General features: G+C 47.8%; 1 protein-coding gene across 1 annotated transcript in view; it reads left to right on the forward strand.

The window, feature by feature from the left end:
* Nucleotides 1-12,199, forward strand: part of LOC134929573 (ATP-dependent translocase ABCB1-like) — a 723,752-nt gene that overhangs the window by 611,098 nt on the left and 100,455 nt on the right. Inside the window, exons 17-18 of the mRNA XM_063925164.1 lie at nucleotides 2,699-2,799; nucleotides 10,155-10,295. Coding sequence (XP_063781234.1) covers nucleotides 2,699-2,799; nucleotides 10,155-10,295 — 242 coding nt within the window. The remainder of the gene's footprint in view (nucleotides 1-2,698; nucleotides 2,800-10,154; nucleotides 10,296-12,199) is intronic.

Genomic DNA, 12,199 nt, shown 5'->3' on the forward strand with positions numbered 1-12,199 from the left:
GAGATCCGTGCATGTTTATCAGTGGGAAGGGGTGGAAAAGTGTTACATTTGCTGGAAAAAAATGCATGGGGTCCCCCCTCTTCAGCAAAACCAGCCTCGGGCTCTTTGAGCCGGTCCTGGTTAAAAAATATGGGGGAAAAAATGACAGGGGTTCCCCCATATTTAATCAACCAGCACCGGGCTCTGCGCCTGGTCCTGGTTCCAAAAATATGGGGGACAAAAAGCGTAGGGGTCCCCCATATTTTTGAAACCAGCACCGGGCTCTACTAGCCAGTTACATAATGCCACAGCCGGGGAACACTTTTATAGTGGTCCCTGCGGCCCTGGCATTACATACCCAACTAGTCACCCCTGGCCGGGGTACCCTGGAGGAGTGATAACCCCTTAAATCAAGGGGTCCCCCCCTCAAGCCACCCAAGGGCCAGGGGTGAAGCCCGAGGCTGCCCCCCCCCCCCCCCCCCCATGCAAGGGCGGCGGATGGGGGGCTGATAGCCTTTTTGTAAAAATGTGAATATTGTTTTTAGTAGCAGTACTACAAGTCCCAGCAAGCCTCCCCCGCAAGCTGGTACTTGGAGAACCACAAATACCAGCATGGGGTGGAAATCTGGGCCCGCTGGTACCTGTAGTACTACTACTAAAAAAATACCCCAATAAAAACAGAAGACACACCTTGAAAGTATAAGTTTATTACATACATGCACACCTCCAAACATACATACTTACCTATGTTTACACGAGGGTCGGTCCTCTTCTCCATGTAGAATCCATGGGGTACCTGTGGGAAAAATTATACTCAAATAATCCAGTGTAGATCGGTCCTCCACTGTTCTTTGTATAATCCACGTACTTTGCAAAATAAAAAAAACGGACACCCGACCACGCACTGAAAGGGGCCCCATGTTTTCACATGGGACCCCTTTCCCCGACTGCCAGGACCCCCCCCCCTGACTTCTGTCTAAGAGGGTTTCTTCAGCCAATCAGGGAGCGCCACGTCGTGGCACCCTCCTGTTTGGCTGTGTGCTCCTGTAGTATCTGTCAGGCAGCACACGGCAGTGATACAATGTAGCGCCTATGCGCTCCATTGTAACCAATGTTGGGAACTTTGCGGACAGCGGTTGACCGAAAGTAACCTCACCGCTGTCCGCAAAGTTCCCACCATTGGTTACAATGGAGCGCATAGGCGCTACATTGTATCACTGCCGTGTGCTGCCTGACAGACACTACAGGAGCACACAGCCAATCAGGAGGGTGCCACGACGTGGCGCTCCCTGATTGGCTGAAGGAACCCTCTTAGACAGAAGTCAGGGGGGGGTCCTGGCAGTCGGGGAAAGGGGTCCCATGTGAATACATGGGGCCCCTTTCAGTGCGTGGTCGGGTGTCCGTTTTTTTATTTTGCAAAGTACGTGGATTATACAAAGAACAGAAGAGGACCGATCTACACTGGATTATGTGAGTATAATTTTTCCCACAGGTACACCATGGATTCTACATGGAGAAGAGGACAGACCCTCGTGTGAACATAGGTAAGTATGTATGTTTGGAGGTGTGCATGTATGTAATAAACTTATACTTTCAAGGTGTGTGTCTCCTGTTTTTATTGGGGTATTATTTTAGTAGTAGTACTACAGGTACCTGCGGGCCCAGATTTCCACTGCATGCTGGTACTTGTGGTTCTGCAAGTACCAACTTGCGGGGGAGGCTTGCTGGGACTTGTAGTACTGCTACTAAAAACAATATTCACATTTTTACAAAAAGGCTATCAGACCCCCATCCGCCATCCTTGGATGGGGGGGACAGCCTCAGGCTTCACCCCTGGCCCTTGGGTGGCTGGAGGGGGGACCCCTTGATTTAAGTTGGGTATGTAATGCCAGGGCCGCAGGGACCAATATAAAAGTGTCCCCCAGCTGTGGCATTATGTACCTGGCTAGTGGAGCCCGGTGCTGGTTTCAAAAATATGGGGGACCCCTACGCTTTTTGTCCCCCATATTTTTGGAACCAGGACCAGGCGCTGTGCCCGGTGCTGGTTGTTTAAATATGGGGGAACCCTTGTCAATTTTTTCCCCATATTTTTGCAACCAGGACCGGCTCAAAGAGCCCGAGGCTGGTTTGGCTTAGGAGGGGGGACCCCACGCAATTTATTTTTTACATTTAAACATTTTTTATTATTTTTACAAGGTGCACAATGAAGCCCAGCACGGATCTCTCAGATCCGTCCGAGATTCATTGTATTAAAGTCGGCAGTGTTTTACAAGTCAATCACGTAAAACACTGCCAAAAAAAACGAATGACATCGACATCGGAAAAAACGAAAATGCAGAATTCGGCAGCTTAGTAAATTAGTCGTAATAAATTAAAAAAGTTGCAACTTTACACTTTCGATGTCATTCGTAATTGAACTTTGACCTCAAATGGGAAAATACGAATTTTAGTAAATATATCCCATTGTGTTAATGTCGGCAGTGATTTACAATTCTCTCCCGTAAAACACTGCCAAAAATACGAATGACATCGACATCGGCAAATACGAAAATGCAGAATAAGACAGTTTAGTAAATTAGTCGTAATAAATTCAAAAAGTTGCAATTTTACACTTTTAATGTCATTCAAGTTTGAACTTTAACCTCATTCGGAAAAATACTAATTTTAGTAAATATACCCCATAATGTTAATGTTAATTTTTCCCACGTCTCTCCTTCAGATATCAACAGAGGCTGTTGAAAACATCAGGACAGTGGTGTCATTAACAAAAGAAGATGCATTTTATGAAAAATATGAAGCCAGCTTAAGAGGACCATACAGGTTTCTATACAGTATTTATACCCTTCTTCTGATAAATGAATTGCCCAGTTGAATGAAATTGGATGTACCAGTATAAAAAAGCTGTAGTGATAGATTTCATCATTTTGCATACATTGGGCCAGATGCAGTGTCGGACTGGATATGAAGGGCCCACCGGGGGGATGCAGCGGTAGGGGCCCATGTTTATGGGTTGTGGACAGTATCCAGAGGGGGTGTGGCTAGCCACCACAGATGTTTGGCTAACCATTAGGGAGTACACAGTCTGGGCCCCTTGATAAATATATATAGCAAATACTGCTAGTGCATGCATGATAATGTACCAGATTAATAACAGCAACACACTGTAGAAAATACACCTTAGTCCTGTTCAGTATAGGTAACATATGCATAGTGTATAATTCAAATGCACAGTCTGGAACCCGTTTTCTAGAGGAGGAGGGCCCCAGGCAGTGGGGCCCACCGGGTGTCTCCCCTGTGTCCTGTGGGCCAGTCTAACCCTGGCTAGATGTTTGCCTTTAGTCATCTTTTGAATTCTCTCCGTTAGCACTTATAATAGTCACCACAATTGTTTTAAACATCTGCTCCATCCCTCCTTTTTACATAATAGCTGGTAGCACAGCACAATATTTCACACCAGGGGTAGACTGGCCCACAGAGATACAGGGGAAACCCCTTTTGGGCCCCACTGTATGAATACAATTTTCTCCAGTGTCCTTGGAACCTATATAGGTATTATAACTTATATGCAGCACGGACGGTGTAATGGTTATTATTAGTGCCTCACAGCACTGAGGTCATGGGTTTGATTCCTACCAAGGCTCTAACTGTGTGGAGTTTGTATGCTCTTCCTGTGCTTGAATGGGTTTCCTCCGGGTACTCCGGTTTCCTCCCGGAATCCAAAAATACACAGGTAGGTTAATTGGCTCCAAACAAAATTAACCCTAATGTGAATGTGTGTGCATGTACATGGGCCCTCATTCCGAGTTGTTCGCTCGTTCTTTTTCATCGCATCGCAGTGAAAATCCGCTTAGTACGCATGCGCAATGTTCGCACTGCGACTGCGCCAAGTAACTTTACTATGAAGAAAGTATTTTTACTCACGGCTTTTTCATCGCTCCGGAGATCTTAATGTGATTGACAGTTCAGTTCAGTGCTTGTCGTTCCTGGTTGACGTCACAAACACACCCAGCGTTCGCCCAGGCACTCCCACCGTTTCTCCGGCCACTCCTGCGTTTTTTCCGGAAACGGTAGCGTTTTCAGCCACACGCCCCTAAAACGCAGTGTTTCCGCCCAGTAACACCCATTTCCTGTCAATCACATTACGATCGCCGGAGCGATGAAAAAGCCGTGAGTAAAAATACTTTCTTCATAGTAAAGTTACTTGGCGCAGTCGCAGTGCGAACTTTGCGCATGCGTACTAAGCGAATTTTCACTGCGATGCGATGAAAAAGAACGAGCGAACAACTCGGAATGAGGGCCAATATGTGTGTGCTACATAAATAACTGGTAATAAATAAATATGCTATGCTGAAATCAAATAAATAAAAAACAGATGCATAAACTAAAATGAGAAACAAATTATATCATTGTACCATTTTGAAATAACTTTTTGTTTGACCTATTTAACAAAAGGTTTGTGAGTGAATTACTTACTAATAGAATGATTTATTTGACTTGTTCATTTATTCTCATGTTTCGATATCAAATGGCACCAACATGTATTTAATATTTCTCTGACGTCCTAGTGGATGCTGGGAACTCCGAAAGGACCATGGGGATTAGCGGGCTCCGAAGGAGGCTGGGCACTCTAGAAAGATCTTAGACTACCTGGTGTGCACTGGCTCCTCCCACTATGACCCTCCTCCAAGCCTCAGTTAGATTTTGTGCCCGGCCGAGGTTGGATGCACACTAGGGGCTCTCCTGAGCTCTTAGAAAGAAAGATAGACTTAGGTTTTTTATTTTCAGTGAGACCTGCTGGCAACAGGCTCACTGCAGCGAGGGACTAAGGGGAGAAGAAGCGAACTCGCCTGCTTGCAGCCGGATTGGGCTTCTTAGGCTACTGGACACCATTAGCTCCAGAGGGATCGACCGCAGGCCCAGCCTTGATGTTCGGTCCCGGAGCCGCGCCGCCGTCCCCCTTACAGAGCCAGAAGCAAGAAGATGGTCCGGAAAATCGGCGGCATGAAGACATCAGTCTTCACCAAGGTAGCGCACAGCACTACAGCTGTGCACCATTGCTCCTCTCACACACTTCACACTCCGGTCACTGAGGGTGCAGGGCGCTGGGGGGGGCGCCCTGAGGCAGCAATAAAAACACCTTGGCTGGCAAAAATACCTCAATATATAGCCCCAGGGGCTATATATGAGGTAAATACCCCTGCCAGATTCCATAAAAAAGCGGGAGAATAGGCAGCGGAAAAGGGGCGGAGCTATCTCCCTCAGCACACTGGCGCCATTTTTCCCTCACAGCTCCGCTGGAAGGAAGCTCCCTAGCTCTCCCCTGCAGTCTACACTACAGAAAAGGGTTAAAAAAAAGAGAGGGGGGGGCACTAATTTTAGGCGCAGTATACATTATATAGAAACAGCAGCTATAGGGGACATAACTCAGTTAGTCCCTGCATTATATAGCGCTCTGGTGTGTGCTGGCATACTCTCACTCTGTCCCCCCAAAGGGCTTTTGTGGGTCCTGTCCTCGTTTAGAGCATTCCCTGTGTGTCTGCGGTGTGTCGGTACGGCTGTGTCGACATGTTGAATGAGGAGGCTTATATGGTGACGGAGCAGAGGCCGATATATGTGATGTCGCCCCCTGTGGGGCCGACACCAGAGTGGATGGATAGGTGAAAGGTATTAACCGACAGTGTCAACTCCTTACATAAAAGGGTGGATGACATAACAGCTGTGGGACAGCCAGCTTCTCAGCCCGCGCCTGCCCAGGCGTCTCAAAGGCCATCAGGGGCTCAAAAACGCCCGCTCTCTCAGATGGCAGACACAGATGTCGACACGGAGTCTGACTCCAGTGTCGACAAGGTTGAGACATATACACAATCCACTAGGAACATCCGTGACTTGATCCCGGCAATAAAATAATGTGTTATACATTTCTGACATTAACCCAAGCACCTCTAAAAATGGGTTTTAGGTTTGGGGAGAAAAAACAGGCAGTGTTTTATTCCCCCATCAGATGAATAAATGAAGTGTGTGAAAAGCGTGGGTTCCCACGTTAAGTAACTGGTAATTTCTAAAAAGTTACTGATGGCGTACCCTTTCCCGCCAGAAGGATAAGTTACGCTGGGAGATATCCCCTAGGGGGGATAAGGCGCTCACACAGTTGTCAAAAAAGGTGGCACTGCCGTTTTAGGAACGGCCACTTTGAAGGTACCTGTTGATAAAAAGCAGGAGGCTATCCTGAAGTCTGTATTTACACACTCAGGTACTAGACTGAGACCTGCAGATCGTGCTGCTGCAGCGTGGTTGGTGACCCTGTCAAGCATACTAGTTTGCTAATATGAGAACATATTAAAGACATCGTCTTATATATGAGGAATGCACAGAGGGATATTTTGCCGGCTGGCATCCAAAATGAATGTAATGTCCATTCTGTCAGGAGGGTATTAGAGACCTGTCACTGGACAGGTGATGCTGACTTAAAAGGCGCATAGAGATTCTGCCTTATAAGGGTGAGGAATTATTTGGGGATGGTCTCTGGGACCTCGTATCCACAGCAACTGCTGGGAAGAAATAGTTTTACCTCAGGTTTCCTCACAGAAAACTAAGAATGCACTGTATTATCAGGTACAGTCCTTTCGGCTTCAGAAAAGCAAGCGTGTCAAATGGCGCTTCCTTTCTGTACAGAGACAAGGGAAGAGGGAAAAAGCTGCACCAGTGAACCTGTTCCCAGAATCAAAATTCTTCCCCCGCTTCCTGTGAGTCCATAGCATGACGCGGGTGCTCCACAGGTGTAGCCAGGTACGGTGGGGGACCGTCTCAAAAATTTCAGCAATTAGTGGGCTCGCTCACAGGTGGATCACTGTTTCTTTCAAGTAGTATTTCAGGGGTACAAGCTGGAATTCGAGATGTCTCCCCCCAGCCGTTTCCTCAAATATGCCTTGCCGACAACTCCCTCAGGCAGGGAGGCGGTGCTAGAGGCAATTAATAAGCGGTATTCCCAGCAGGTAATACTCAAGGTGCCCCTACTTCAACAAGGACGGGTTACTATTCCACACGGTTTGGGGTACCGAAACCGCATGGTTCGGTGTGACCCATTTTATATTTAAAATCCTTGAACACATATATAAAAAAGTTCAAGTTCAAGATGGAATCGCTCAGGGCGGTTATTGCAAGCCTGGACGAGGGGGATTACATGGTATCCCGGGACATCAAGGATGCTTACCTGCACGCCAGGAGTACCTCAGATTTGTGGTACAGGTTTGCCATTACCAAGTCCAGACACGGCCGTTTGGACTGTACATGGCACCGAGGGTGTTTACCAAGGTAATGGCCGAAATGATGATACTCCTTCGAAAAAAGAGAGTTTTAATTATCCCGTACTTGGACGATTTCCTAATAAAGGCACGGTCCAAGGAACAGTTGTTGGTGGGAGTAGCACTATCTCAGGAAGTGCTGCGCCAGCACGGCTGGATTATGAATATCCCAAAGTCACAGCTGGTTCCGACTACACGTCTAATGTTCCTGGGTATGATTCTGGACATAGTCCAGAAAAAAGTGTTTCTCCCGGAGGAGAAAGCCAGGGAGTTGTCTTCTCTAGTCAGAGACCTCCTGAAACCAAAACAGGTATCGGTGCATCACTGCACGCGGGTCCTGGAAAAGATGGTAGCTTCTTACGAAGCAATTCCATTCGGCAGGTTCCATGCCAGAATCTTTCAGTGGGACCTGTTGGACAAGTGGTTCGGATCGCATCTTCAGATGCATCGTTTAATAGCCCTGTCTCCAAGAACCAGGGTGTCTCTTCTGTGGTGGCTGCACAGTGCTCATCTTCTGGAGGGCCGCAGACTCGGCATACAGGACTGGGTCCAGGTGACCACGGATGCCAGCCTTCGAGGCTGGGGGGCAGTCAAAAGGGGAAGAAACTATGGTCAAGTCAGGAGACTTCCTATCAAATAAATATTCTGAAACTAAGGGCCATTTCCAATGCCCTAAGTCAAGCAAAATCCCTGCTCCTACACCAGCCGGTACTGATCCAGTCAGACAACATCACGGCAGTCGCCCATGTGAATCGACATGGCGGCACAAGAAGCAGGATGGCAATGGCAGAAGCCACAAGAATTCTCCGATGGGCGGAAAATCAGCTAATAGCACTGTCAGCAGTGTTCATTCCGGGAGTGGACAACTGGGAAGCAGACTTTCTCAGCAGGCACGACCTCCACCCGGGAGAGGGGGGACTTCATCCAGAAGTCTTCCAAATGATTGTAAATCAGTGGGGCTGTCCACAGGCGGACATGATGGCGTCCCGCCTAAACAAAAAAACTAGAGAGGTATTGCGCCAGGTCAAGAGACCCTCAGGCAATAGCTGTGGACGCTCTAGTGACACCGTGGGTGTATCAGTCAGTTTATGTGTTCCCTCCTCTGCCTCTCATACCAAAGGTATTGAGAATAATCAGAAGGCGAGGAGTAAACACAATTCTCGTGGTTCCGGATTGGCCAAGACGAGCGTGGTACTCGGAACTTCAAGAGATGATCTCAGAGGACCCGTGGCCTCTGCCGCTCAGACAAGACCTGCTACAGCAAGGGCCCTGTCTGTTCCAAGACTTACCGCAGCTGCGTTTGACGGCATGGCGGTGGAACGCCAGATCCTAAAGGAAAAGGGCATTCCAGAAGAAGTCATTCCTACGCTTATTAAAGCCAGGAAAGAGGTTACAGCAAATCATTATCACCGCATATGGCGGAAATATGTTGCATGGTGTGAGGCCGAAAAGGCCCCAACAGAGGAATTTCAACTAGGTCGATTTCTGCATTTCCTGCAAGCAGGAGTGAATATGGGCCTAAAATTAGGTTCCATTAAGGTACAGATCTCGGCTCTGTCGATTTTCTTTCAAAAAGAACTAGCTTCAGTACCTGAAGTTCAGACATTTGTAAAAGGAGTGCTGCATATTCAGCCCCCATTTGTGCCTCCTGTGGCACCTTGGGATCTCAACGTGGGGTTGAGTTTCTTAAAACCACATTGGTTTGAGCCACTAAAGACTGTGGATCTGAAATATCTCACGTGGAAAGTGGTCATGTTATTGGCCCTGGCTTCGGCCAGGCGAGTATCAGAATTGGCGGCTTTATCATGTAAAAGCCCTTATCTAATTTCCATACGGATAGGGCAGAATTGAGGACTCGTCCCCAGTTTCTCCCTAAGGTGGTGTCAGCGTTTCACCAGAACCAGCCTATTGTGGTGCCTGCGGCTACTAAGGACTTGGAGGACTCCAAGTTGCTAGACGTTGTCAGGGCCCTGAAAACATATGTTCCAGGACAGCTGGAGTCAGAAAATCTGACTCGCTGTTTATTTTATATGCACCCAACAAACTGGGTGCTCCTGCTTCTAAGCAGACTATTGCTCGTTGGATTTGTAGTACAATTCAGCTTGCACATTCTGTGGCAGGCCTGCCACAGCCAAAATCTGTCAATGCCCATTCCACAAGGAAGGTGGGCTCATCTTGGGCGGCTGCCCGAGGGGTCTCGGCTTTACAACTTTGCCGAGCTGCTACTTGGTCAGGGGCAAACACGTTTGCAAAATTCTACAAATTTGATACCCCGGCTAAGGAGGACCTGGAGTTCTCTCATTCGGTGCTGCAGAGTCATCCGCACTCTCCCGCCCGTTTGGGAGCTTTGGTATAATCCCCATGGTCCTTTCGGAGTTCCCAGCATCCACTAGGACGTCAGAGAAAATAAGAATTTACTCACCGGTAATTCTATTTCTTGTAGTCCGTAGTGGATGCTGGGCGCCCATCCCAAGTGCGGTTTTATCTGCAATACTTGTACATAGTTATTGTTAACTAAATCGGGTTATTGTTGAGCCATCTGTTGAGAGGCTCACTTGTTTCATACTGTTAACTGGGTATAATATCACGAGTTATACGGTGTGATTGGTGTGGCTGGTATGAGTCTTACCCGGGATTCAAAATCCTTCCTTATTGTGTACGCTCGTCCGGGCACAGTGTCCTAACTGAGGCTTGGAGGAGGGTCATAGTGGGAGGAGCCAGTGCACACCAGGTAGTCTAAGATCTTTCTAGAGTGCCCAGCCTTCTTCGGAGCCCGCTAATCCACATGATCCTTTCGGAGTTCCCAGCATCCACTACGGACTACGAGAAATAGAATTACCGGTGAGTAAATTCTTATTTTTTCGTTTCTATTAGGAATGCCCTTCGGAAAGCATTCTTTCATGCACTGACATATGCAGTTGCTCAATCCATGAGCTACTTTTTTAATGCAGCTGTATTTGGGTTTGCGGCCTGGCTCGTGGCACATTGTTACATGCAACCTGAAAATGTCTTTGTGTAAGTATTTGATTTATCAACTTTGTTACTTTCTTGCTAAAAAATTTGCCAATACTTTTCTAAAATAATGTCCAGCAGTTGTTTACTAGATGGTAGTTACCAGGGGAATAGTAACTGGGACAGCAGCTGCTACAGGGCTCACATCTGAGGAGGCTTATAGGATCCACTTAGATGCCAGGTTGTATGTACTGTAGCTGTGCCCATTACATTTTTAGGTCCCGCTGCACTCGTGGGAGAATGGTGCAGGTCAAGGCTTGCAAAGTGTGATTAGGGGTCCAGCAGACACTGTAGTAATGAGAGCCATAAATGTCATCATAACACTCATACAGAATATACATAGGCAAATGCGGGGGGGGGGGCTTCTGGTTGCCCAGAAACCCCCCTCTTCTTGGCAGGTGGCTCAAATTATGGCAACAATAGCAATGGTATATAGGTGGTCATTCCGAGTTGTTAGCTCGTTATTTTTTCCTCGCAACCGAGCGATAAGTCGCTAATGCGCATGCGCAATGTCCGCACTGCGACTGCGCCAAGTAAATTTGCTATACAGTTAGGTATTTTACTCATGGCATTACAAGGTTTTTTCTTCGTTCTGGTGATCGTAGTGTGATTGACAGGAAGTGGGTGTTTCGGGGCGGAAACAGGCCGTTTTATGGGTGTGTGCAAAAACCGCTACAGTTTCTGGGAAAAACGCGGGAGTGGTTGGAGAAATGGAGGAGTGTCTGGACGAACGCTGGGTGTGTTTGTGACGTCAAACCAGGAACGACAAGCACTGAACTCATCGCAGATGCCGAGTAAGTGTGGAGCTACTCAGAAACTGCTAAGAAGTGTCTATTCGCAATTTTGAGAATCTTTCGTTCGCAATTTTACTATGCTAAGATTCACTCCCAGTAGGCGGCGGCTTAGTGTGTGCAAAGCTGCTAAAAGCAGCTTGCGAGCGAACAACTCGGAATGAGGGCCATAGTACGATTACTAGAACTGTTGCCACATCATGCAGTTTAAGAGACAGAGCAGAGCTGCTGCACATGCCCAGTGGTAGCAGCTTCTTCTACCAAGTTTGCTGTGTGTGGATCTGAGTCCTCAGTCAGTGCACTGGATCAGAGAGTAGCTTGCAGGAAGAAGAGACAGGAGCTTTACCATTAAGTGGGAGAATGTGTGCTTAGAAAGTGCAGTACTGGTTCCATTATGTTTGTGTATTTATTATTGTATGTTTAACCTTTTCCTAACCACTTATCTTATTTATATGATTTAAATATGCTTTCTCTGACGTCCTAGTGGATTCTGGGGACTCCGTAAGGACCATGGGGAATAGCGGCTCCGCAGGAGACTGGGCACAAAAGTAAAGCTTTAGGACTACCTGGTGTGCACTGGCTCCTCCCCCTATGACCCTCCTCCAAGCCTCAGTTAGATTTTTGTGCCCGGCCGAGAAGGGTGCACACTAGGGGCTCTCCTGAGCTTCTTAGTGAAAGTTTAGTTTTAGGTTTTTTATTTTCAGTGAGACCTGCTGGCAACAGGCTCACTGCATCGAGGGACTAAGGGGAGAAGAAGCGAACTCGCCTGCTTGCAGCCGGATTGGGCTTCTTAGGCTACTGGACACCATTAGCTCCAGAGGGATCGACCGCAGGCCCAGCCTGGAGTCCGGTCCCAGAGCCGCGCCGCCGCCCCCCTTACAGAGCCAGAAGCAAGAAGAGGTCCGGAAAATCGGCGGCAGAAGACATCCTGTCTTCACCAAGGTAGCGCACAGCACTGCAGCTGTGCTCCATTGCTCCTCAGCACACTTCACACTTCGGTCACTGAGGGTGCAGGGCGCTAGGGGGGGGCGCCCTGAGCAGCAATAAAAACACCTTGGCTGGCGAAAATACATCACATATAGCCCCCAGGGCTATATGGATGAATTTTAACCCCTG

Source organism: Pseudophryne corroboree, chromosome 5 (genome assembly GCF_028390025.1).
Source record: "Pseudophryne corroboree isolate aPseCor3 chromosome 5, aPseCor3.hap2, whole genome shotgun sequence".
Taxonomy (NCBI): Eukaryota; Metazoa; Chordata; class Amphibia; order Anura; family Myobatrachidae; genus Pseudophryne; species Pseudophryne corroboree.